The sequence below is a fragment of the Tachysurus fulvidraco genome, chromosome 2 (genome assembly GCF_022655615.1).
Source record: "Tachysurus fulvidraco isolate hzauxx_2018 chromosome 2, HZAU_PFXX_2.0, whole genome shotgun sequence".
Classification (NCBI taxonomy): domain Eukaryota; kingdom Metazoa; phylum Chordata; class Actinopteri; order Siluriformes; family Bagridae; genus Tachysurus; species Tachysurus fulvidraco.
The window spans coordinates 23,169,736-23,194,825 of NC_062519.1; the positions used below are offsets into that span (position 1 = coordinate 23,169,736).

Below are 25,090 nucleotides of genomic sequence, written 5' to 3' on the forward strand. Positions count from 1 at the left end.
ATGTGTATTTCTCAAATAGGACCTGTGATACACTAACCAGGTAGAACGTCAGGTGTGAGCAAAGGCAAAATAACATGCAAATCGAATAAAAACTTTGCCAGAACATCTTTATAAAAGAAAAAAAACCCGAAGAAAAGCTTAAACGTAGACAATACGGCAACATGTCATCACAAAAAAACAAAAAAACAAAATGGAGGCACCAACGAAGTGAACAGAAGAAAGCTGTTCCCATCCAATTTGGCAGCATTTTAAATCAGGTCTACCAAATGATGATATAACACACTTCAGTGATCTCGAGAAAAGAGACACAGAAAAGGAGGACAGGATTGGCCTGGACTTCCTGGGTCATCAAACCGAACAGGAATACATACAAAACCACTGAGCGTAACATTCTACAATCCTGGATCTTGTTAAGAAAACAAAAATAGGTGCAATCAGCTATAACTGCTTCCTGCGTACAAAAAAAGTAAATGAAAAACGAGTGCTCCTGGGCTACAGTGATTTCTGGTCTTATGAAGGGTAAACATTCAGAAATAGTCCAGCAATGTGGTAATAAAACACTTCTTCACCTCAAACAGAAGCTACAAATCAGTTCATAAGTCATCGTGTGACTTTCAGAATGAAGTATGATATCGGTAAGGACTTAATTCTTAATTTGTTAAGATGAATTTAGGTATTTTTGAGGTTGTATTTAAAGAATCATTGATATGACCGATAGCATATTATTCTGAATATAACCTTCCCAGTCTTCCATTAAAATGCTTTGTGTTCTATTTGTTAGTGTAAATCTTTACGAACAATATCATCCTCATTAAAATAAAATCTAACTATATCATATTCAAAAATTCTGCAACTGTTTGACCATCATGGCAATGCAGAGTCCTGGAGAATCAGTTCACGTCCTGTTTCACAACCCAGACACAGTTATTACTGAGCCTGGTTTTGGAGTATGTTTTTTTTTTCCATCACTGGGCCATGATTCAGGCTTCAAAGGGTTTTAGCCAAAGAAATGGGTGTTGCTGTCGGTTTAAGCTATGTCAGTTATTTCAATAGCTTTGGTTATTTTGTGTCATTCTGAGGATTTGGTACAGAAGAGCCTGCACCTCTTCATCCATGCGACCCTGTGGGCAATAAAACACAAACATACTTTTAATTTTTATTTAATATGAACCTCGGTTCTTGTGTAATATAGAGACATATAAATGAGGACAGCGGTTAAGGTGCTGGGATCTTGATCAGAAGGTCGGGGTTCGAGTCCACAAGCTGCTGAGACATCAACGTTGGGTCTTTGAGTAAGGTCCTTAACCTCACCTGCTCCAGGGGTGCCGTCCTATGGCTTGACCCTGCGCTCTGACCCCATAACCTGGGATATGCGAAAACTGGAAGTCGTGGCCTAATGGTTAGAGAGTTTGACTCCTAACCCTAAGGTTGTGGGTTTGAGTCTCGGGCCGGCCACGACTGAGGTGCCCTTGAGCAAGGCACTGAACCCCCCAAACTGCTCCCACTTTCACTACTGAAGAACATGAATTTACTGCAGGAACGCAAAGTGTGAGACCAGCTTTTTAAATGTGCTTATTGTTTTGTGTATTACTTACTTGTACTGCGGCTAAGAGGTGAGAGCGATATGTAGCCACCACTGTTTTGTGCTTGCGTTCCCAGTCCTGACGAGAGAACAGCAGGACATTGCCTTGTATTCTAGTTTATACACTTACACATTTTATGACTGGCTCGGTGATGGTAGATAGCAACTGCCTCACAGTTTCAGAGTCCCTGATATGATCCTGATCTTTGGTTAGTGTTGTTTAATGTCCCCATGGATTTCAATTTAATTCAATTAAACAGTGGACGATGGACGTTATCTCAAAGCAGTTTTATAGAAATCAAAAAATTCTGAATAAAAATGGCAAAGTTTTGAATCAAAATAATGTATCTGCCTAATGATTGAAACTGAGGCAAAGGTGGTGAGGAAAACCTACCTGAGGTATGAGAATTAAACCTTGAAATGAATCAGACTCAAAAGGGAACCTCATCTTCATCTGGGTGACACCAGAGGATGGGATTATAAATCATTATAAACACTTAGAGTGGGATTATACTGTATACACCGGAGACTGGGATTATAAATTACTATAAACACTGAGAGTGGGATTATAAACAATTAGATTGGGGTTATAAACACCGGAGAGTGGGAAAATAAATCACTATAAACACTTCGAGTGGGATTATAAATCACTATAAACAATTAGATTGGGGTTATAAACACTGAGAGTGGGAAAATAAATCACTATAAACACTGAGAGTGGGATTATAAATCATTATAAACACTGAAAATGGGATTATAAATCATTATAAACAGCAGAGAGTGGGATTATAAATCATTATAAACACTGAGAGTGGGATTATAAATCATTATAAACACTGAGAGTGGGATTATAAATCATTATAAACACTGAAAGTGGGATTATAAATCATTATAAACACTGAGAGTGGGATTATAAATCATTATAAACAGCAGAGAGTGGGATTATAAATCATTATAAACACTGAGAGTGGAATTATAAATCATTATAAACAGCAAAGAGTGGGATTATAAATCATTATAAACAATGAGAGTGGGATTATAAATCATTATAAAAGACAGAGTGGGATTATAAATCATTATAAACACTGAAAGTGGGATTATAAATCATTATAAACACTGAAAGTGGGATTATAAATCATTATAAACACTGAGAGTGGGATTATAAATCACTATAAACACCAGAGAGTGGGATTATAAATCATTATAAACAGCAAAGAGTGGGATTATAAATCATTATAAACACTGAAAGTGGGATTATAAATCATTATAAACAATGAGAGTGGGATTATAAATCATTATAAACACTGAGAGTGGGATTATAAATCATTATAAACACTGAGAGTGGAATTATAAATCATTATAAACAGCAAAGAGTGGGATTATAAATCATTATAAACAATGAGAGTGGGATTATAAATCATTATAAAAGACAGAGTGGGATTATAAATCATTATAAACACTGAAAGTGGGATTATAAATCATTATAAACACTGAAAGTGGGATTATAAATCATTATAAACACTGAGAGTGGGATTATAAATCACTATAAACACCAGAGAGTGGGATTATAAATCATTATAAACAGCAAAGAGTGGGATTATAAATCATTATAAACACTGAAAGTGGGATTATAAATCATTATAAACAATGAGAGTGGGATTATAAATCATTATAAACACTGAGAGTGGGATTATAAATCATTATAAACACTGAGAGTGGGATTATAAATAATTGTAAACACCAAAGGGTGGAAGACTTGATATAATTTAAAATTTTAATGGATGAAGAAGACCTCCACTGTTTAATTGTATTAAATTGAAATCCATGGGGACGTTAAACAACACTAACCAAAGATCAGGATCATATCAGGGACTCTGAAACTGTGAGGCAGTTGCTATCTACCATCACCGAGCCAGTCATAAAATGCGTAAGTGTATGAAACCCAGTTTAAGTCTATTTAGCTGGAGAGATTTTCCCACCTGGAGTTGCTGGGTCAGAGCAGAAACTCTGTTTTGAAGCGCCAACTGCTGTCCCGGGTTTCCAGCAGAAACAGCACTGGATGATAAACCCATTGGTGGAGTCAGAGCTCCTAAGGCCTCCTTCAAACGGAACACATCCTTCGACAGCTCCGTGATCTAGGAGGACAGATGGAAAGAAATTAATTTAGGGTTTTCTAAGCAGCAAGGATACTGTGGTATATCTTTGATTTGATCCTATACATATGATCAAATTAGGAAAACAGAAACCTCTGTAATACAGTCGGTACTTCTGGAATTAAAGAATGCAGGATTACAGGATACCAAAATTCTGACTGGAGCACTGAATGTATGAAACCGATCGTTGAAAATGACGGAATTCACATAACTGCTAAATAGGAATGCAGACATGCTCACTTTGTGGTCTTTCTCCTTGATAATCCCCTTTGAGTCCTGGATGTCTTGGTGCAATTGCTGGATGTGGCCGGACTGAGCCTGCAGGTCTGCTAGCTGCTGCTGGACCGTGAGCAGCTGCGTCTCGGCTGCCTGACGTTCGCTCTTATTGAAAAGAGCCTGCCTCTGGACTTGAAACACCTGCAGAGGGGTATGACAATAAAAAAGAAAAAGCTGAAAAGAGAAACGATGATGAAGAACATACTGAAAATGGAAATAAAGCCTTCACAAAAGGGTGAACTAACGCACTGGTTATTTGGCCATATTTCTTTTAGTTGTTCTCAGGGATGTGCTTGTGCACGTAAACTAAAAGGTCCAACGGCTACGACAGGCAAAGTTTCACACGATAGACTACACACACACAAAAACAACCACAGTGATGATGGACCTCGGTGCAGGTTTTCTCATGCTTGCGTGTGAGGTCAGCCAGGCAGGCAGACAGCGTGTTGATCTCAGCCTGCAGTGACACCCTCTGGGCTTCATGGTCCTCTTTAGATATCATATCCAGTTTCACAGCTTTCTGTGACTGCAGCTCCTTCAGCTCCAGCTCTTTAGCACTCAAAGCCTCCTGTGCTTCTGATACAGCGCTCTGGCTCTCCTCTAGACTGTGCTGCAGCTCAGCCTGCAGGAAAAAATGTACTCTAAAATGGTGCCTCAACAAATTTGATGCATTCTGAACACTGTGCCTCGGTTATCAATTTCTTTGTAAAGCTGTGTGTAAATATATATATATATAATCGTGTGTTTCGACAGTGTATCCCACCACTCTAACCTTGATCTTTTCATGTTCCTCCTTGCTGATCATGCCTTGTTGTGCCTCCAGCAGGTCATGTTTCAGCCTGGCCACTTCAGCATGGGCATGCTCACAAAGTGCCCTCTCAGCCTGCAGTTTACTATCCGTCTCAGCTAGTTGTTGCATTATTGCAGACAGTGCCTCCTGGTGTTTGGCTTGTGGTACGGCATCCTTCATCTCCAGGGCATTCTCAACAAAGTCTTCAATTCCTCCACACAAGTCATTTAATTCATCTGTGTCTGGCTGGCTAGCCTCCTCCAACTCTTCCAGAACCGCAGTCAAAGTTCTTCTACTAAGCAACTCTGATTAAAGAAGAAAAAAAATGCATTTTTATAGATTTTTTTTTAATTCAGTCATGGAACTATGAATATGAGACATGGAACAGTGAATATACTCATCACCCAAAACACCAGATGGCTTGTAGCTCTCAGACTGCTCTGCCTTGTTGTTATCTTCATCGCTGTCCTCTTTGTCTGTGTGAGGTGGAGGGCAAAGTCTCTCCAGATCCAGCAGAGCTTGATTGAGTCTCAGGGCCAGCTCAGAACGCTCTCGAGCTAGCTGATCCAGCTGGAGACCCAGGGTGACCTGCACTTCGTCCAGCTGCTCACGAGGAACACTCTTAGCGAGTTCAGCTTCCAGCTCTGCCACGCGTGTCTGTAATTTGTCCGCTGACTCCTCCTCCTCCTCACCTTCCCCTTTGCCCTTCTCCAGGGCCAATTCTAGCTCCTGTATTCGTTTTTTTAAATACTCCACAGACTCACTCAAATCCCGTGCCTCTTTCTCCTTCACCTGCAGATATTCTTCTAACTCTTCCACCTTTTGCTTCAATTGCTGTGTTTTGTCACTCTCATTCAGCCCTTCCTTCCATGCCTCCTCTTTCTCTGCCAGCTCTGCCTCCAGTTCCTTCACCCGGTCTGTCAACCTCAGCATTTCTGAGCTCGGCTCCTTCTCTTCAGCTCCGAATTGGTTAACAGCTAAACCTGCAGTCACAGAATCGATCCCCAGCTTCATCTCATTTCTCAGCTCCTCCAGCTCAGCATGGGCACAGGTGAGCTGTTGCTGTAGGCTTTTCTGTTTTTTCTCCTCCTTGGACTCCACCTCACTTACTTCAGTATTATCCTCAGACCTGACAATGAGAACCAAACTGTTACACTAAAATAAATACAATGACTTTATTAAAATGTGGAAAGAATGCCAGCATTACCCAGGATCCTCTGCAGTGTTTAAGCTATTAGTAGCTTTGGTGTATTGCTGCTGCAGCTTTTCAAACTCTCTCTTTAAGGTGTCATAGACAGTCAAGGGCACAAAGTCTGTGTCATCCTTTTCAAACATCTCCAGCATCTGTTGTGCAGACCATAAAGTGAGGGAAATAGATAAGAGAGAGGATGTATACAGATATATTCTACGGGTGTAACTCATTCATTCATTCATTCATTCATTCATTTTCTACCGCTTATCCGAACTACCTCGGGTCACGGGGAGCCTGTGCCTATCTCAGGCGTCATCGGGCATCGAGGCAGGATACACCCTGGACGGAGTGCCAACCCATCACAGGGCACACACACACAGACTCTCATTCACTCACACACTCACACACTACGGACAATTTTCCAGAGATGCCAATCAACCTACCATGCATGTCTTTGGACCGGGGGAGGAAACCGGAGTACCCGGAGGAAACCCCCGAGGCAAACTTGCACACTCCACACACACAAATCGGAGGCGGGAATCGAACCCCGACCCTGGAGGTGTGAGGCGAACGTGCTAACCACTAAGACACCGTGCCCCCCAGGGGAGTAACTGAAATTGATTATATCATTTAAAACAGATAATACTTTCTAAACTGAACGTAACATTTCGTTTAAGACAGTTTACTCTACAGGGCATGCAGTGTATGATCTCACAGGACAGAAAGTTACACAAGCATGGAGTTTATCCATATTTTAGGGAGAAAACCAACTAAACTAACTGAAAATATCTCAAGTAAGTAGCTGAGGTTTAAGTAAGTAGCTGAGGTTTAAGTAAGTAGCTGAGGTTTAAGTAAGTAGCTGAGGTTTAACTAAGTAGCTGAGGTTTAAGTAAGTAGCTGAGGTTTAAGTAAGTAGCTGAGGTTCAGTAAGTAGCTGAGGTTCAGTAAGTAGCTGAGGTTTAAGTAAGTAGCTGAGGTTCAGTAAGTAGCTGAGGTTCAGTAAGTAGCTGAGGTTTAAGTAAGTAGCTGAGGTTCAGTAAGTAGCTGAGGTTTAAGTAAGTAGCTGAGGTTTAAGTAAGTAGCTGAGGTTCAGTAAGTAGCTGAGGTTTAAGAGCAAGAGACAGAAATAAAGAAGGAAGGAAGAAAGGAAGGAAGGTAGGAAGAGAGGGAGAAAAGAAAGTAAGGATGGACAGATGAGTAGACCATGCTGACATAAAGATTAATTAATTCTGAATTCATTTATAGATTGGGATATTTGTAGCACTAGACCATATGTGGAACCTAAAGCCTCCTGCCTCTTTTTATTTACCTTGCGCAAACATTCACAATAACTAATGTATAACAGCCCCATAGTAATTTATCTCAACATCCTCACACCCCAAGTATATCGCGTTAACTCCACCGTAGTGCACATGATCACAGTGCTTGATCTGCTGTGCATGATACTCCTCAGACCTCTGGATAAAAGTGAAACAGAAATGCATTGTGGGTTGGCATTTAGTGTGATTCAGTGTATGAAAAGGATGACCTTAGCATACAAAAGGATAAGGATGACTTTACTGTGCAAACGTCTTCGACACTGTACATTGTAGTAATACTAATTTGGCTTTTGATGTTTATTCTATGACTTCCGCATTATTAGGTCAATAAAAAAAAAAGATTTCACTTCACATTTCATCTGCAAAAACAAAAGAAAGTATGACTGGTAAAATCTCCAGAAGATCTGTGTCACATTCTCTAAGCTACTGTGCAGAATCTACAAGCCAATTTCCATACAAAATGACACAACATGTGTCTGAAAGAAGCTGATGTAAAAACAAAACTGCTTTTTATTTTTTTATTTTAAGTAGAAAAATGTTTCAAAAACAGAAATAGGGGACTCGAGTCATATGACTTGACTCGGGTCAGGCTTAAGTCGCAAATCTGAGACTTGAGACTTGCTTAACAAATATTAAAAAAAAGACTCGACTTGAATTTGACTTGACATTCGTGACTTGAGACGTGACTCGGACTTGAGTTAAATGATTCAGAGATGGGGGACCCGACTTGACTCGAGTCAGGCTTAAGTCGCAAATTTGAGACTTGAGACTCGCTTGACAAATATTAAAAAAGACTCGACTCGACTTTGACTTGACATTCGTGACTTGAGACTTGACTCGGACTTGAGTTAAATGATTCAGAGATGGGGGACTTGACTTGACTCGAGTCAGACTTAAGTTGCAAATTTGAGACTTGAGACTTGCTTGACAAATATTAAAAAAAGACTCGACTTGACTTTGACTTGACATTCGTGACTTGAGACTTGACTCGGACTTGAGTTAAATGATTCAGAGATGGGGACTTGACTTGACTCGAGTCAGACTTAAGTTGCAAATTTGAGACTTGAGACTTGCTTGACAAATATTAAAAAAAGACTCGACTTGATTTTGACTTGACATTCGTGACTTGAGACTTACTTGTGAGTTGCACATGTGTGACTTACTCCCACCTCTGTCAAATAACCAAAAAGGGTATAGGACATGAAGATTAATGAGATGTAAGACTAAAGCCCTATTCGGACGGGATTGGTTTTACGTGGGGACGTGGAGTAATGCAATTTTACCTCAGGACGTCTGTAATATTAATTGGCCAATTCGCACGGGATAAGACATCTCAGTAAAACTAGTAGAAGTGGGAGGGGTAACTCGCTTTACGCACCACAGTAACGTTTTTTATTATTTACTTATCGTCATGTGCGTATGACGTCGCTTCCTGTTTCAAGCGCCTCCATGCTTGCAAAACGCGCCAAAAACTACTTTTAAACAGGAAATGACGGAATTTTACCGTACATATTTACAGCGGGTCTATTCGGATGGGATTAGTATTACCTGAGGTCATTTTCCCGGACATTTTTACAGAAGGTAAAAGTCGCCGTAATCTTTACTGACATTGTCCGTAATGATTACCGAGATGGCGCATTCGGACAGGACTAAAAATCAGAGAGAAGCTCTGGTAATAATTACTTTTTTTTTTTTTTTTTTACCCCCACGTCCCCACGTAAAACTAATCCCGTCCGAATAGGGCTTAAGGAAGCATTATTGCCCACAATATACAGACATGACATTATTATCCATATACAGATGTGACCCTCCCACAGATAGTACAAGTGATATAGATAAAAAAAAGAATCGGCTGTGTCTCAAAACCTCTAACACATTTGATACTACACCTGCACTTTGAGAACCAGTTCAGCATTCTGTGCAGTAAGCTCCTCCAGCTGCCTGCAGAGCTGCTCTACACTGTTCATCTGCTCCCAGGATGTGTTCTCTGGGTTGTCAGGTGGCATCTCTGCTTCTGTGCATTGTGACCGCTTGGACAGCAGCCTGTTTGCTCCTGTAAGCATACAGAATACCAGAAAATCCAAACCAAAGATCATAATCGTTTCTGAATGAAATTGCTTTATAGATTTCTTTTGTATCTGACATTAAACTAATCAGATTCCAGCACAGAGTAGGGGAACATGTGTAGTATCGTTGTAGTAAGCCTGTTGAAATTGCTTGATGAAGAAAGCAGGACTCACCAGGGAAGTCCAGCATATCGTCGGCGCTGCAGGTTGTACCGCTGAGCCGAACACCTCCAAGCTCCTTCAGCACTACTTCCAGACAATCACGCTCTGCCTCTGCCTGTCTCAAGCACTCTCTTAGCGAGCTTAGCTGAGGCGCAGAAACACACCAGACACAGAAACAGCTCAGACATACAGTACTCTTGCCAAAACAAGCTCACACAAATTCCCAGGTAACATCACAAAAAAACCAGTATATCATAGCTAAAGCAACACATATGATTACGCTACATTTGAGTTTGTTGTGTTTCTATATAGGTGTGTTTAGCATATAGGTGAGAGGGTCAAAGTGGTGCAGAAACCTGAGAGCTTCTCAGAGGAAGATGAGATGCAAATAATATGATGCAGACTCGTGCAAATAGTCCTTGAAACAACAGCAGCTGCAACAAGAATTAGAACGAGAACTCCTTTGTCATTAAACTTTAATTTCTTCACCACAATGACACCTCTGGATGATACCATGGTGTACCTAGACATGTCCGTGAGCACTGCTTCAGCCTGTTGCTGGCCAAAGATTTGGTGGATGAGTTTATGGCATGGAGGTCTGAATAACGGTGCATAACACTCTATGTGCCTCCACTCTTTTACCTGAGACTCAGAGATGGACCCAGTAAACCATGCAAAGGTCATCAGTTGGGAAGCACTGGAGCAACAGGGATATTGGAGTGGGTTTAGTATCACCAACCAGACTCGGTGGTGGAAGCCGCCCAGTTGGTGGAAGGACCCCTATCAGGTGCTCCTGATCTCTGCAGTCTCCCTCCTAGGTGTTGTGTTGGGGATATAGTAAAAAAATTAAAAGTCTTGGGTGCTGTTGTTTTTCTGGGTTTGTCTCAGATATATGACCAGCTGAAGGGACAAGGAGGCACTGCTTTCTGTTGGGATCCTTAAAGAGACCCTAACTGATCAAGGCTCATCCTCAATGTCATGTACACTACAATAACCTATTTACGATTTATTTATATTTATAGAAACTTATGTGCAGTTGAGGGCCTTACTCAGGGACCTGACAGTAACAGCTTGACGGGATCTAAACCCACAACCTTCCGGTCAGAAGTTCTTAAACACTGAGATTTTTTATTTATTTTTTTTTTTTTTACACACAATAGCATACAATGGAAAAAATAAAGTTCAGTACATCCTGAACCTCCACATTGGGTCACTTTCCTTGAGAGTATTTGCTTATCAGAGGGAACTGGAGATAAAGTCACCATATTGCTTCCCACCTTGCCAAGTGATCCAGTCAAGGTAACCTGGTGACTGGTTGAAGTCACATTGACCAGTTGATATATACTCATGGCATATATACCACCTCAAGCTCTTAAAAAAAAGGTTGTTTCTATAGCCCTAGCAATGATGCAGTTAGACAGACCTAAGTGTACATCATACTTCTAGCACCTGGTATTGAAGCCTTTTTTGGTCATATTGAATGTCACCAATAGGGGGGGCACGCTGGCTTAGTGAGTAGCACGTTCGCCTCACACCTCCAGGGTCGGGGTTTGATTCCCGCCTCCGCCTTGTGTGTGCGCGGAGTTTGCATGTTCTCGGGGGTTTCCTCCGGGTACTCTGGTTTCCTCCCCCAGTCCAAAGACATGCATGGTATGTTGATTGCCATCTCTGGAAAAATTGTCTGTAGTGTGTGAATGCGTGAGTGAATAAGAGTGTGTGTGTGCCCTGCGATGGGTTGGCACTCCGTCCAGGGTGTATCCTGCCTTGATGCCCGATGACGCCTGAGATAGGCACAGGCTCCCCGTGACCCGAGAATAGTTCGGATAAGCGGTAGAAAATGTGTGAGTGAGTGAATGTCACCACCTTGTGGAGGTCAAAATTAGCATGCAAAGTAGGTATGGCTGGTTGGATGTTGAGTCTGCCTATTGTTTGTCCGTACTGGTCATGGACGCTCTGCTGCTTCAAGCTCTTTTGATGACATTCTGTCAGTGAAGTTCTTCTATAAAAGGTGTGACTTATCTAACCTTACCAAGATCATTAATAAACTGTTATGAAATTTAGTTTGTGTTAGCTTCTTCTGTTGGTGTCATCGTTCCCTATTACATGGAAGCTCCTGTAAAATTTGACCAAGTTCTTATCTAGCACCTTACCTCCTCCAGTGCAGTGGTGGTGCTGTTCTGTTGCTGCTCCAGAGTTTTAATCTTCTGTAGCAGATGCCCTCTTTCTAGCCTTAGCCTGCGAATCTCCTCAAAGACTTCCTCATCCTCTGCCTCGCTCCATAAACCCCAAAAACACAAGAGAAAAATAAACATGTATAATAGACTGCATAATGTGTTTCTAGACAAAGCAATCCCAGAAATATTTTAAATTGATGGTAATTTAAGAGACCTACAGCTAATTAGCAGGAACTATTTGCATTTACAAAACCACTGCTTCCTTGTGGGGAGAGTGTGTAACGTTAATGCCTCGGCACTATGCACTTCAGTACAAGCTAACCAATAAGATATGTGAAGTAGCAAAGTTACAAGGCCTATGGCCATTTTGGTCATTTGTAAGACCTCTTGGTGTCCAACCTAAAAAAAGCATTTAAGTTTGTCTGCTTTGTTCTATTGCATCAGATGAGGTTTCTCAAGGCATTACAGTCTCTGATGCACCCATTTTCTTGTCCTACATGTTTGAGGTTTAAACCTTCTGTTCTTCAAACTTTTGAGACATGCCGAATCTGGAATCAGAACTGGAAAGCTCTATGACCGATCTCCGATTTCAAACACGTCTTGATTATGTAAAGTAACAACCTCATGGTGAAAACACTTCTGTGTGCTTGCAATTGAAGAGCTCTTTTCCAAAACGCGATAAACGGCAAAATAAAAAAAATAAAAAACGAGTTTGTCATGTCATTTTGCTGTGTTGTGAACCTAATATGTGTGTTATTTTTAAATTATTTGTTTTATGTGGTGGACAATATTGAAACCTGAAATTGAAAATATTTATTTTTTACTATTTATTTTATGTTACTATTTATTTTATTTGGAAGTTTTATTTGGTTTATGTCTCCTTTTATAAAAACAAAAACAAAAAAAAAACACATTTTTACAATAAAGGAGGGATTTATAGCGTTTTGGAAAAAATTAAAAGAAACTTTGAATTTATATTCAACAAAATTCTTGTTTCATTTAACAAACACTGTTTAACATGTTCAGACTGAGCCAACAGACCATTTTAACAGGATAAATTGAATATAAACAAAATGTGTCGGTCTAGGTAAAAAAAAGTAATTTTCATAAAAACTATTAAAATGGATTTATAGCGTTTTGGAAAAGAACTCCTCAATTACAGTGAGAAAAATGGAAATGCTGATCATCTGTAGATGCCCTTATGGACTGAACAGTACTGACTCAGTTTCAGATGGTTAACCTGTTACACAGTTAGCAGCATCCACTCACAAGGTTGTCTGGAAAGGAGTGTTGAATCTTGGGGGCTGGAGAAGGAGAAGTAGAGTTGTCGGGCAATGAGCACTGGATTGGGCCTTGATGCAGGTCTGGGGAAGCCTGTGTACCCTGTGGCATTCCAAAGCATATACAATCATGTACATAATCTGCTGTGATCATTGGACTTAATTAATTGTGTTACCTGTCGAGGAGACTTTGGAGGAGGAGGTGCTTTTCTCTTGTGAGGCGTGGTCCCCCCGGGCAAGGTCGGGGTTGTAGGGGGCAAAGGACTAGATAAAGTAGGTTAAAATTTAATCTTTCTAATCGACTAGTTGTATAGTGTAAATATAATCATAGTAACAGAATTCAAGTTGGTGTGGGATGTATAGTGACAGTCAGATACCTCCTAGCTTGTTCCCTTTGTGAACTGTGAGTCTGTATATAAAGAGACAGACAAAAATAAACAAATCTAACCAAAGAGCACAAGAGAACACACAAACATACACAACATCTAACACCCCACATAGGTCCTCTATTAAAATACCCTTTGTCCAGAAAAGGGGGTAGAAACATATATATTTCACTGTAGCTAATTTGGCAATAAGCATCTATCTAGATGTAAGTGTTAAACTATTGTCAGAGAGGACAAGATATCATTAACAATAACACACTTGGACGAGTAACAATAACTCTTTAGTATCTATATTAGTATATATATGGAAAATTTATCAAAAGCAAGTGTATTGCTTTTATATAGTAGGCATTCTGAAGGAGACGATTTGTAGTATAACCAGACATTAGAGGGTAGTGGTAGAGAAATGACAGACGAAGAATAACAGTTTATGATGCCTTTATGACTTTAGGCACAGACCAACATAATCCCATCAGTAGGGCTACTAGAAACCTTTACTCAAAACAGAATTTTAAAATCTTTATGTGGTCATTCCCATGTATCCCACAGATTCTCTTGTAGAATTAAAATGTATATTTAAACAATGTTTTGGTCTTAAGAATTAAGAAGTGACAAGTGTTCTTAAGTGAAATCAAGAGCCATAAGAATCTTTATGAATTATTGATTGGATTTATTTCAGGAACCTGATGCTTGCATAAAGGGCTAGCATTTACTTCATTAGCAACACAACTTGCCATAACCAGCCTGCCAATTATGAAAAAAACACAGTTGAGGATTTCCAGACCTAGAGATGTGAAACCAATCTCCCACATAAAGATACCAGGATGCAGTGTTAGTACTGCTCATGTGTTTTCAGTTCTTTTACCGCACACACAATGTTGTACAGTACATGTCTACAGAAACTCTGAAAGATGACCATCACTGACATTCATCGGGTGTAAGAATACAGGCAAAGCCACCTCTCGCATATTGGAGAAAATTGTATGCTACTTCATAAATACATAACTGAAAGTATAAGAAAGTACCTGCTTTATATAAAACTCTTTAACTACCATATAGAAATATTAGGATAGTAGAGAGCGCTGAAGGAAAGGTTTCGCTTTCACTTAACAGACACATGTATACAATGTGGCTGAATTTCATAACTCGAAATATGTGAAAGCCCTGAATGCAAGTAGACAATTTGTTTGAAATAAACAAAGGCTGAATCTATGAAGAAGTAAACACTCTCATGGATTGCTTTTGCAAAAGTAAAATAATTCTAGTAATAATTTTTAGTACTTTTTTTACGTACAAATGTAGCTACAGTCTGTAAAGTTTAAAATATTTTTTATGATCATCTAACTAACCGTTCATCCACCAGAAATCCAGAGTGTAATATAAACACTGCAATTGGGGGCAAGTCGTGGCCTAATGGTTAGAGAGTCTGACTCATAATCCTATGGTTGTGGGTTCGAGTCTCGGGCAGGCCACGACTGAGATGCCCTTGAGCAAGGCACCGAACCCCCAAACTGCTCCCTGGGCGCCGCAGCATAAATGACTGCCCACTGCTCCGGGTGTGTGTTCACGGTGTGTGTGTGTGCTGTGTGTGTGCACTTTGGATGGGTCAAATGCAGAGAACGAATTCTGAGTATGGTTCACCATACTTAGCCGTATGTCACGTCACTTTCACTTTACACTCGTACATTCAGAGTCAGTATCACGGTAGACTTCCAGCAAACTGGGAAGAAGATCGTGAGCTAAAAGGATGTGAGCTGCAGTTATTAAGGCACACTACAGGACTAGTGCTAAGCCTACCTAATAAAATGGCCATTTCTGTGTGCGTGAACATGTGCATTTAAATAATTGATCTCCGTGTGAGGTCTCAGGTTCCAACTGAGGCCATATGTACAACAGGCTGTTCACACAACAGCAAACAAAACTTCCTCATACATAATGTTTAATAAGAAAAAATGCAGATTTCATTGAAATAAAATATATCAATGAGAAACAGAACCAGGTTTATTGAGTAAGGCTACAGGATTCATTAGGAAATGCTACACACAGAATTCTCTTACCTCAGTCTTCCTAAACTTGGCTTTTAAACTCTTCATTATATGGTTGTGTGTATAATCTAAACAACAAGAACAGGGTTAGGGTTAGGGTTAGGGTTAGTTACTAGGTAGTCAAGGTAATCCTGCACTCAGTACTCATTAAAAGTCTATTTTTTTTTTATTGAGTATATTGGTGCAGATTTGACTAAATTAATAATTAAATTACTAACTCACAATTACCAAAATACACCAACTTATCTCAAAAGAAGATAAAAAAAAACAAGACTCACGTGAAACGCCCAAGAGAATAGATGTATTATTCTGCACGCTGTCCGTGGTCCTGAAACGGAGCTCGGAGTCACGTGAACAAGAAACAGCGTCCCGGAGCTTCAGCGCACTCTTGTGTGATGTTGCGTATCAAGTCAAGTTAAGAAACATGCGCATGCGCAAGATGTTTTCACACATTCCGTCCAAAATTGTATTTAAATGTGAATTGAACATGCAATACTACTACTACTACTACTAATAATAATAATAATAATAATAATAATTCAATTCGATTCAATTAAAATTTATTTTATTTTATTTATATTTGTATTTGTTTTAATAATAGACATCGTCTCAAAGCAGCTTTACAGAAGATAATACAAAAAAAATGCAATATTATACAAATATTAATACAATACAAAAATTCAAGATTAATACTAGACTTCTAAGTAAACGTGTTTGTATTTATCCCCGATGAGCAAGTTTGAAGTGACTCATGTGACTGTGGGAAAGAAAACTAACTTGGATGGAAGAGGAAGAAACCTTTGAGAGGAACCAGATACAAAAAAAGTGGAGAACTGGAGGGAGTGATAATAAATATACAGTCTGATAAGTGTTGTATTGATTGGGAGGTTGTCATCTTCTCTTAGAATGATCGAATTCTGTAAGTCACTTGGGTTGAACAGGTTAATCCAAATCCTCTAATGACTAGTAGGTCAGGATTCAGTTGGTGCTGTTTATATTTACACAGCAGGAATATGTGTAGACCTCTAGGGTTAGTCGCTACACTTGGATGTATACCAAGTGCCTAGGTATCATTGATGAAGTAGTATAAAACTAAAAACTAAAATCAACAAATGTACAAGATCCCATACCTACACAAACCGATATTATCAGATGCAATATACTCTATTTAAAATACTTAATACCTTTCTCAGCACTGGTTTAATACCTAAATTCTGTAGAAATGATCAAACCCTTAATTAAAAAAAACACATTACACCCTGTCATCTATCTAACTATAGGCCTAATGAAATATTTTAGTCTAGATTTCAGTACAGTGATAAATGACCTGTTGGTTTCTGACCATTGCTTGTGTTGTTGTTGCAGTCTCAATTTGTTTTAGCCTTGATGCCTTCACTCATGGCTTGTTGATGATAAAGTGTCTGTCTTGAGCTGTCATAAATAATCTTGACAGAGTCCTTGCTTGCACTTTGTGAATAATATATGTCCTTTTATGCCATTATACGATGTACTCTCTCTTTCTCACTCTCTGTCTGTTGAGCTGCACATTACTCAAGCTGCCCAGTGAGATGTCAAGGATCCTAACTTTAGCTGCCTTCTGGTCCTCACTGATCCTTCTGCTTGGATATGGATATACTGATAAAATTCAATTCTTTAAAAGGTTTCTGTTCTTCATTGGTTTCTGTTTATTTTTAATGGTGGGATGTTGTGTACTTGTCTGCAAAAAGATCCTATAAAAGTTTAAACTTAAATATGTGCCATTCATCTATCGTATAAAGCTTGTACATGATGTCAAGCATTTAATAAATCTGGTTTTTGGTCAGTCAGTGGAAACATGAAAAAAAGGAGGCTAACAGTGAGTGGAAGCACAGGCAGTAACTGATGCTCGGGTTCAAACCAGAGAACAAAACAAAAACAAAATATATTAACAGCTACGAACTCATTTCAACGTCTAACAGTAAGAGAAAGAACACAAGCCAGAGTCAAGATATCACTATATCACCATGTTAAAAAAAGATATTACAAAATCAATATCAGTCAAAATAAAACCATCATACAGCAAGTCATGAGAGTGAGTGTGAAGATAATGAGTCCAATCTGGCAATGCCTTAAGTAGTTATACAGCAATGAGGAATAACAGAAAGTAGGGAACACCTGAAACAGCGTGAATACACAGAGAGATAAAAAAACACACAGAATGTAATAACCTGCTGAGCCACCTTACCACCCACTGCCAGTTATCTCCTCTACATTTTGAACACTCACTCTCACTCTCTTATTTTCTTCCACTTATCCTGAACATCTCGGGTCACGGGGAGCCTGTGCCTATCTCAGGTGTCATCGGGCATCAAGTCAGGATACACCCTGGACGGAGTGCCAACACATCGCAGGGCACACACACACTCTCACTCACACACACTCACACACTACGGATAATTTTTCCAGAGATGCCAATCAACCTACCATGCATGTCTTTGGACCGGGGGAGGAAACCGGAGTACCCGGAGGAAACCCCCGAGGCACTGGGAGAACATGCAAACTCCTACATTTTGAACATTGCAGCAAAATTTGCCACCACCACCACCACACTTTTAGAACTTCCGCAGAAACATGCCCTGCAGCAAAAAGTCCCACAGCATATCATGTTGGTTTTGTTAATTGTATTTAATATTTGTTGTGCAAGTTTTTACATTGAGCTTTATTACTGATAATAAACGTATCGTTCTAAAACATGTCGATCAATGTCTTTGACAGTATACTTCAGTAATGACTTTTGGAGGGTATTTTAATGGGCAAGGGGAAGATATTCGCACTGCACCTTGAGCTGAGTTAGGAAAGCGCAATATGAAGAGCCTACAGTACATAATGTTTGCGCTTCTTACAGGTGATCAGCCAGCAGTCCAGCGCTGGTGAAGGGCCAGTACAGAACGTCCATAATCATTTTCCAAAGCAAAAATTCCTTATTCTACACTAATGCTGGGTTAAATGCTTGCATTTACAGCCACAAATTATTGCCAAGTTGACAGTTTATTACATTTTTAAATAACAAATATTTTACTACTTCTTCTTCTTCTTCTTCTTCTTCTTCTTCTCCTCAGTGGATTTGTTAATAAGAAAATACCTGCAGGCAAAAGAAAACTTTGCGACAAAACACACCAGTGCATGTTGGTAGATGGAGTAGCTCCATGCTACAGGCATAAATGAACCATTTTGTACTAATATTAAACAACAAATCAGCATAAATGTTTAAGACAATCAGTGTATAAGCTGTGTTAGCATATGTTATAAAATTCATGCCTACATACTGTACTTGCATGTATATAATGTGTTCAATAGGGGCAGGGAAACATTTAACAAATCAGAACGTACCAAATATTAGAGAAAATGAGGTGAATTAAGTCATTTATATATCATTCATGGCAATATTACCCTGAAACGTAATACCTTATTCCCTTTAAACATAAGACTTTAGCAGGCAGTTAGTAAATTTTGTCGGATAATGAGAGAGATGGCCGTTACATAACTACTCAATGATTAATGAATTGGATATTTAGCCATGCAAATTGTATTGAGTCTGGCGGCTGATTGAGAGAAACCAGCAAAAGCAAAGCAACGAGTCAAAAATCATACGGTATTACTTCAACCGTATGAGTTTGTGGAAAACTGATGATTTTTAATAAGCTTGTATAATCTCCCTCTTTTTTTTATACTGTTCTTCGTACTTTACTGTGTGACATGCTGACACAGAGAACATCATCATTTAATAATAAATGACTAATGAATTCTGGAGCAAATAAAGAAAAAAAAGAAAGAAAGAAATTCAATCACCCACTTAATCACTGCGTGAATAAAAAGCATTTGTTATGTATTATAGATTAGGTCATGCATCGATTGTGTAACTGCATTGCCACTCGACATAAAGCTCCAAACAGAAATATTAAAAGTATATAATAGTCTATTGTCTATAAGTGGGTAAGCATGTAATTGCTACGTCAATACCTACTAGCATGCACTGCGATCAGGACCACGTGGCTTAGAAACACGATTAGCGGCCGGATGAGCCTTTATGGCTGATCGGCTCTACGGCTGCTAAAAAAAAAAGAGCTATTCTTCAAAACCTAGCCTAGCACTAAAGCAGAAGTAAGAGAATCATCCCATCTCACAATCTCAAGAATAAAAGAGAAATATACATTCTTACTTCACACAGGCATCACTCAGAACCTCAAAGCTTTCTGTAGATACTACTAAATTTGAGCTATTAGCATCTAAATGAGACCAGTCTATTAGCATCTACGATAAGACCTTATACATAAGTGATATACATTAGTGATAGAGATTAATATGTACAAATGATTATGCTCCCATGATTCCACAGGTAGGGTCTGTTTCCGGTGTAGAAACCGGTTAATAATTTATATTCAGGAGACAAGTAATCGGATTGCTCACTGAAGTCAACACCATGGCCGTTATTAAAGACGTTCTAAGTAGCTCAAAGAACACATTAGCTTCCCAAATCTTACTTGCTACAATTAAAGCTCGGTTAATCATTTCGGTAATGTTTTTGAAAGCAGCACTATCTGTGATACACGATAAATATCGAAGTCAAATGTTACTGAACACTGTGGAACCTGTTCTTATATACACCATGCACTTTTCTTTAGAAAATGAAACGTTATGATGTTTTTCCTCTAACTGAGGGACAGAAATACTAACAGATGACACACACGTTGTAATGATTTTAAAGTGAGGTTTTGTTTAGGTCGACTTTGACCGGCAAAGGCCCCGCCTCTTTTCCTTCGTCGTGGTGGCCGACTGCTACGGCAATCACCGAAGTCAGATGGTAGGGATTGACTTTTGGTATGTAGTCCAAGAACTCCTTATCTCCGTTGATGCTCAACTGCAAGAGTTGTAATAAAAATATACAAAGAAATGTTTAGCAGATGGTTTAACAAATGGTTTAGCAGGTAATCCCAATAGCTTTCATAAGTATTCGCGCTCATCAGATTGTTAACCAAGAGTCGACATTTAAAAGCATTTTGTAAAACGTTCACACTGAGCAGTGAGAATGTTGTCGTCTTTCCCACGTCTTTGCTTTGTGTTAGAGTTAACACTGCCTGAATATCAGATTATTAAACAAACAAACAAACAAACAAACAAACACTTGGGGAAGTCTGTCACATAAAGTCATACACTTACAGGACCCTGGGGTTGTGCACTTGGCTGATAGAACCTTTCCCTCCCAAAAAAAGAAGGGAGTCAAAATTATATCAAAATGGTTCAAAATGTTTCAAAGAATGTTTAGACCAGGGGTCGGCAACCCGTGGCTCCGGAGCCGCAAGTGACTCTTTCATCCCTCTGCTGCGGCTCGCTGTAGATTAAAAAAATAAATATTTAATTTAAATTTATTTTATTTTAGTTAGTTAGTTTGTTTAAAAATGTAATTCTAAATTCTAAGATTATGATGCTCTTGTAACATTAAAATAAACCGTGTTTAATTTTTTTGTCGCTCAAAATATTCGTCATAACTGCCGACTTGCGAAATCCGACACACAGAAGCAGACGCAGTTTTGGTTTGCTGCAGACGGCAAGTTAAAATTTTGATGTCATGAATACGAAGAGGACTCAATTAGATATTGGACATTTTATTTGAAAGTAACCTTCAACCCAGCATCTTTTTTGTTAAAGTTAGTTCAAACTGTTCAAGAAATAACTGCTTGCAGAAATAAAAATTTTGTTTACTCTGTAGCAGTTCATTGATTTCATAAAAGCAACACACTACAGCTTTTTCTATACTTTCCATAAAGGTAAAAAAACGATATATGCAGTGTTATCTTCATTTTAAATGTCAAAAGGGTTTTGTGGCTCCCTGTGTTTTTTTTTCTGGGGGAAACGGGTCCAAATGGCTCTGAGTGTTCAAGGTTGCCGACCCCTGGTTTAGGTCCAGTGTGTGCCATTACTTTTGGAGCTGCATCTTTATGTAGATAAATCTGAAAATGTTTTGAAATGTTAAGGCATGACAATTTTTTGGAAAAGATCAAAGATTAAAATTGTGAAATAGTTCAAAATGAAAAATAATAATTAATTATAATACATATAATGATATTATTCTTCTTCTTCTTCTTCTTCTTATTATTATTATTATTATTATTATTGTTGTTGTTATTGTTATTATTATTAATTAATAATAATAACAATAACAACAACAACAACAACAATAATAATAATAATAATAATAATAATAATAATAATAATAATAAAAGAACCATTTAACTTGGATTTAGAGATCTGTTTTCAAAATGTTTACATTTTCTATATAAAGAACCATTTTGCAGATCCATATATGGAGGAAATGACGGAACCATTTTCAGGTTCTACGTAGAACCATTCATTTTCAAAGAGTATCAACTAAAATTAGAACCTGATTAGAATCAAGACCTTTATAACAGGTTTGTGTGTATGAACTGGTACCTGAGTCTTCACATGTTGCTCAGGTGCCGTTACCAGACTGGCGCAGCTCAGCCACAGCATCACCATGATTGATAACAGGAGACATGTAGCTAAGATCCACCGTGGCAAACCCGAACGCCTGCAAGAGAGAAAATCACCACTAACTTATCTAACCTAATTCAAATCTAAACATTCAATAATGTCTGACTATGACTGCAATCTGACCCATCTAACCTTGACATGCAGCCCAGGAAGTCGTGCTCAGTGACCGTGTCCTCGACACGCTGGCTGCTGTGTTTGCCCTTACTCACAACTTTAGGTGTGTTTTTCTCCCCGTGCAGTCGTTCACCTAGAATTCAAAGAGTAGCCGTTACTTTTAAGTAACAACACAGTTTGTGGTCTCTTTCAAATTAGTCATGCCAGAAGGTCAGCTTTGAACTTCAAGGCCTAAAAGTGCTCCATCTCACCAGACTGTAGCCTCTGTGTCTGAGGATTTCCTTCAGGCCAGGCTTTGTTTGCAATGGAGTGTGGGGCTTGAACCTCGGGTAAATAATACTCGATCTCTGGCTCGCTCTGGAAAAATGGACAAATTTAAAACAAATTTAAGAGTCAATTAGGACAAGTGAAAAAATACAATGGATATAAAATTTCTACAATAGCAAATTTTTGTGATCCTTAACCCTCAAATGAAGGGACAAGAAGGAAAAATAAATAGGTTTTATAATAACCTGGGTGCATAAACTCATGTTTAAAATTAATAATCATAATCCTGTTCTTCTGAACATTATTAAAGGAGCTGCAGGAAAATCTGACATGTACTGATTATGGTCTGCATGTGACAACGGTCTCTGGTATCCTTCACACGTTTGGGTGTCGGGGCAGGACGACTACATAAAGCCCTTTCTTACATCATTACATTTACAGCATTTGGCAGACGCCCTTATCCAGAGCGACTTACATTATCTCTTTTTTTATACAGCTTAGCAATTGAGTGTTAAGGGCCTTGCCCAGAGGCCCAACAGTGGCAGCTTGGTGGACCTGGGATCGAACTCACAACCTTCCGATTGGTAGCCCAACACCTTAACCACTAGTCTACCACAGGCCCACAAAGGATAAATATTCATTCATTCATTCATTTTCTACCGCTTATCCGAACTTCTCGGGTCACGGGGAGCCTGTGCCTATCTCAGGCGTCATCGGGCATCAAGGCAGGATACACCCTGGACGGAGTGCCAACCCATCGCAGGGCACACACACACACACACACACACACACACACACTATGGACAATTTTCCAGAGATGTCAATCAACCTACCATGCATGTCTTTGGACCGGGGGAGGAAACCGGAGTACCCGGAGGAAACCCCCGAGGCACGGGGAAAACATGCAAACTCCACACACACAAGGTGGAGGCGGGAATCGAACCCCCAACCCTGGAGGTGTGAGGTGAACGTACTAACCACTAAGCCACCATGCCACATTTAGAGCTGTTTTTCTTTAGCCAGAATCTGGAGCTTTTCTCAAGCTGAAGGGAATCATGAAGATCTACAAATACCAAAACCTTCAGATGTCTGCTAATAAGCTGCAGAGGAAAAGGAATTTCAACTTTCAGAGAAAATTCTGACAGACTCTTACCCTGATCCAGTGGTGCGAAACAAAACCAAAAAGTGCAATCTCATATTTATCTTTTGATCACAGACCAACATCGTTTGAATGCGATTTCCTCACACAGTGCTTGGCAAGCTTTGGTCTTTCTCAGTTGTGTATCATGAAAGACAAGTGACGTGACATACTCAGAATTTGTTCTCTGCGTTTAACCCATCCAAAGTGCACACACACAGCAGTGAACACACACACACAGCAGTGAACACACACACACAGCAGTGAACACACACACACACAGCAGTGAACACACACACACACAGCAGTGAACACACACACACACAGCAGTGAACACACACACACACAGCAGTGAACACACACACACCCACACACACACACACACCGTGAACACACACACACACACACACGCACACACACACACCGTGAACACACACACACACACCGTGAACACACACACACACCGTGAACACACACACACACCGTGAACACACACACACCGTGAACACACACACACCGTGAACACACACACACACACACACACACACCGTGAACACACACACACACACACACACACCTTTAAAACACACACACACACACACACACACACACACACACCGTGAACACACACACACCGTGAACACACACACACCGTGAACACACACACACCGTGAACACACACACACACACACACACACACACACACACACACACACACACACACACCGTGAACACACACACACACCGTGAACACACACACACACCGTGAACACACACACACACACACACACACCGTGAACACACACACACACACACACCGTGAACACACACACACACCGTGAACACACACACACACACCGTGAACACACACACACACACCGTGAACACACACACACACACCGTGAACACACACACACACACCGTGAACACACACACACACCGTGAACACACACACACACCGTGAACACACACACACACACACACACACCGTGAACACACACACACACACACCTTGAACACACACACCGTGAACACACACACACACCGTGAACACACACACACACCCACCGTGAACACACACACACACCCACCGTGAACACACACACACACACACCCACCGTGAACACACACACACACACACCCACCGTGAACACACACACACACACACCCACCGTGAACACACACACACACACACACACCCACCGTGAACACACACACACACACACACACACACCGTGAACACACACACACACACACACACACACACCGTGAACACACACACACACACACACACACACCGTGAACACACACACACACACCGTGAACACACACACACACACACACACACACACACACACACACCCACCGTGAACACACACACACACACACCCACCGTGAACACACACACACACACACACACACACCGAGACCACACACACACACACACCCACCGTGAACACACACACACACACACACACACCCACCGTGAACACACACACACACACACACACCCACCGTGAACACACACACACACACACCCACCGTGAACACACACACACACACACCCACCGTGAACACACACACACACCCACCGTGA

General features: G+C 40.0%; 2 protein-coding genes across 2 annotated transcripts in view; both read right to left on the reverse strand.

The window, feature by feature from the left end:
- On the reverse strand, nucleotides 1-18,366 carry ankrd24 (ankyrin repeat domain 24). Its single transcript, XM_047807450.1, is given in 14 exon segments — nucleotides 1-1,121; nucleotides 1,596-1,661; nucleotides 3,562-3,717; nucleotides 3,976-4,152; nucleotides 4,400-4,633; nucleotides 4,784-5,106; nucleotides 5,188-5,930; nucleotides 6,009-6,145; nucleotides 9,202-9,365; nucleotides 9,553-9,685; nucleotides 11,691-11,810; nucleotides 12,984-13,097; nucleotides 13,171-13,258; nucleotides 18,308-18,366. Coding segments are annotated over 14 exon segments (2,589 nt in total). The 3' UTR covers nucleotides 1-1,046.
- Nucleotides 17,938-25,090, reverse strand: part of tmem59l (transmembrane protein 59-like) — a 13,397-nt gene continuing 6,244 nt past the window's right edge. Inside the window, exons 5-8 of the mRNA XM_027152285.2 lie at nucleotides 22,340-22,445; nucleotides 22,107-22,221; nucleotides 21,894-22,011; nucleotides 17,938-20,322 (exon numbers count right to left, since the gene is read on the reverse strand). Of these exons, the coding sequence (XP_027008086.2) occupies nucleotides 20,164-20,322; nucleotides 21,894-22,011; nucleotides 22,107-22,221; nucleotides 22,340-22,445 (498 nt within the window). The 3' untranslated portion in view covers nucleotides 17,938-20,163. The remainder of the gene's footprint in view (nucleotides 20,323-21,893; nucleotides 22,012-22,106; nucleotides 22,222-22,339; nucleotides 22,446-25,090) is intronic.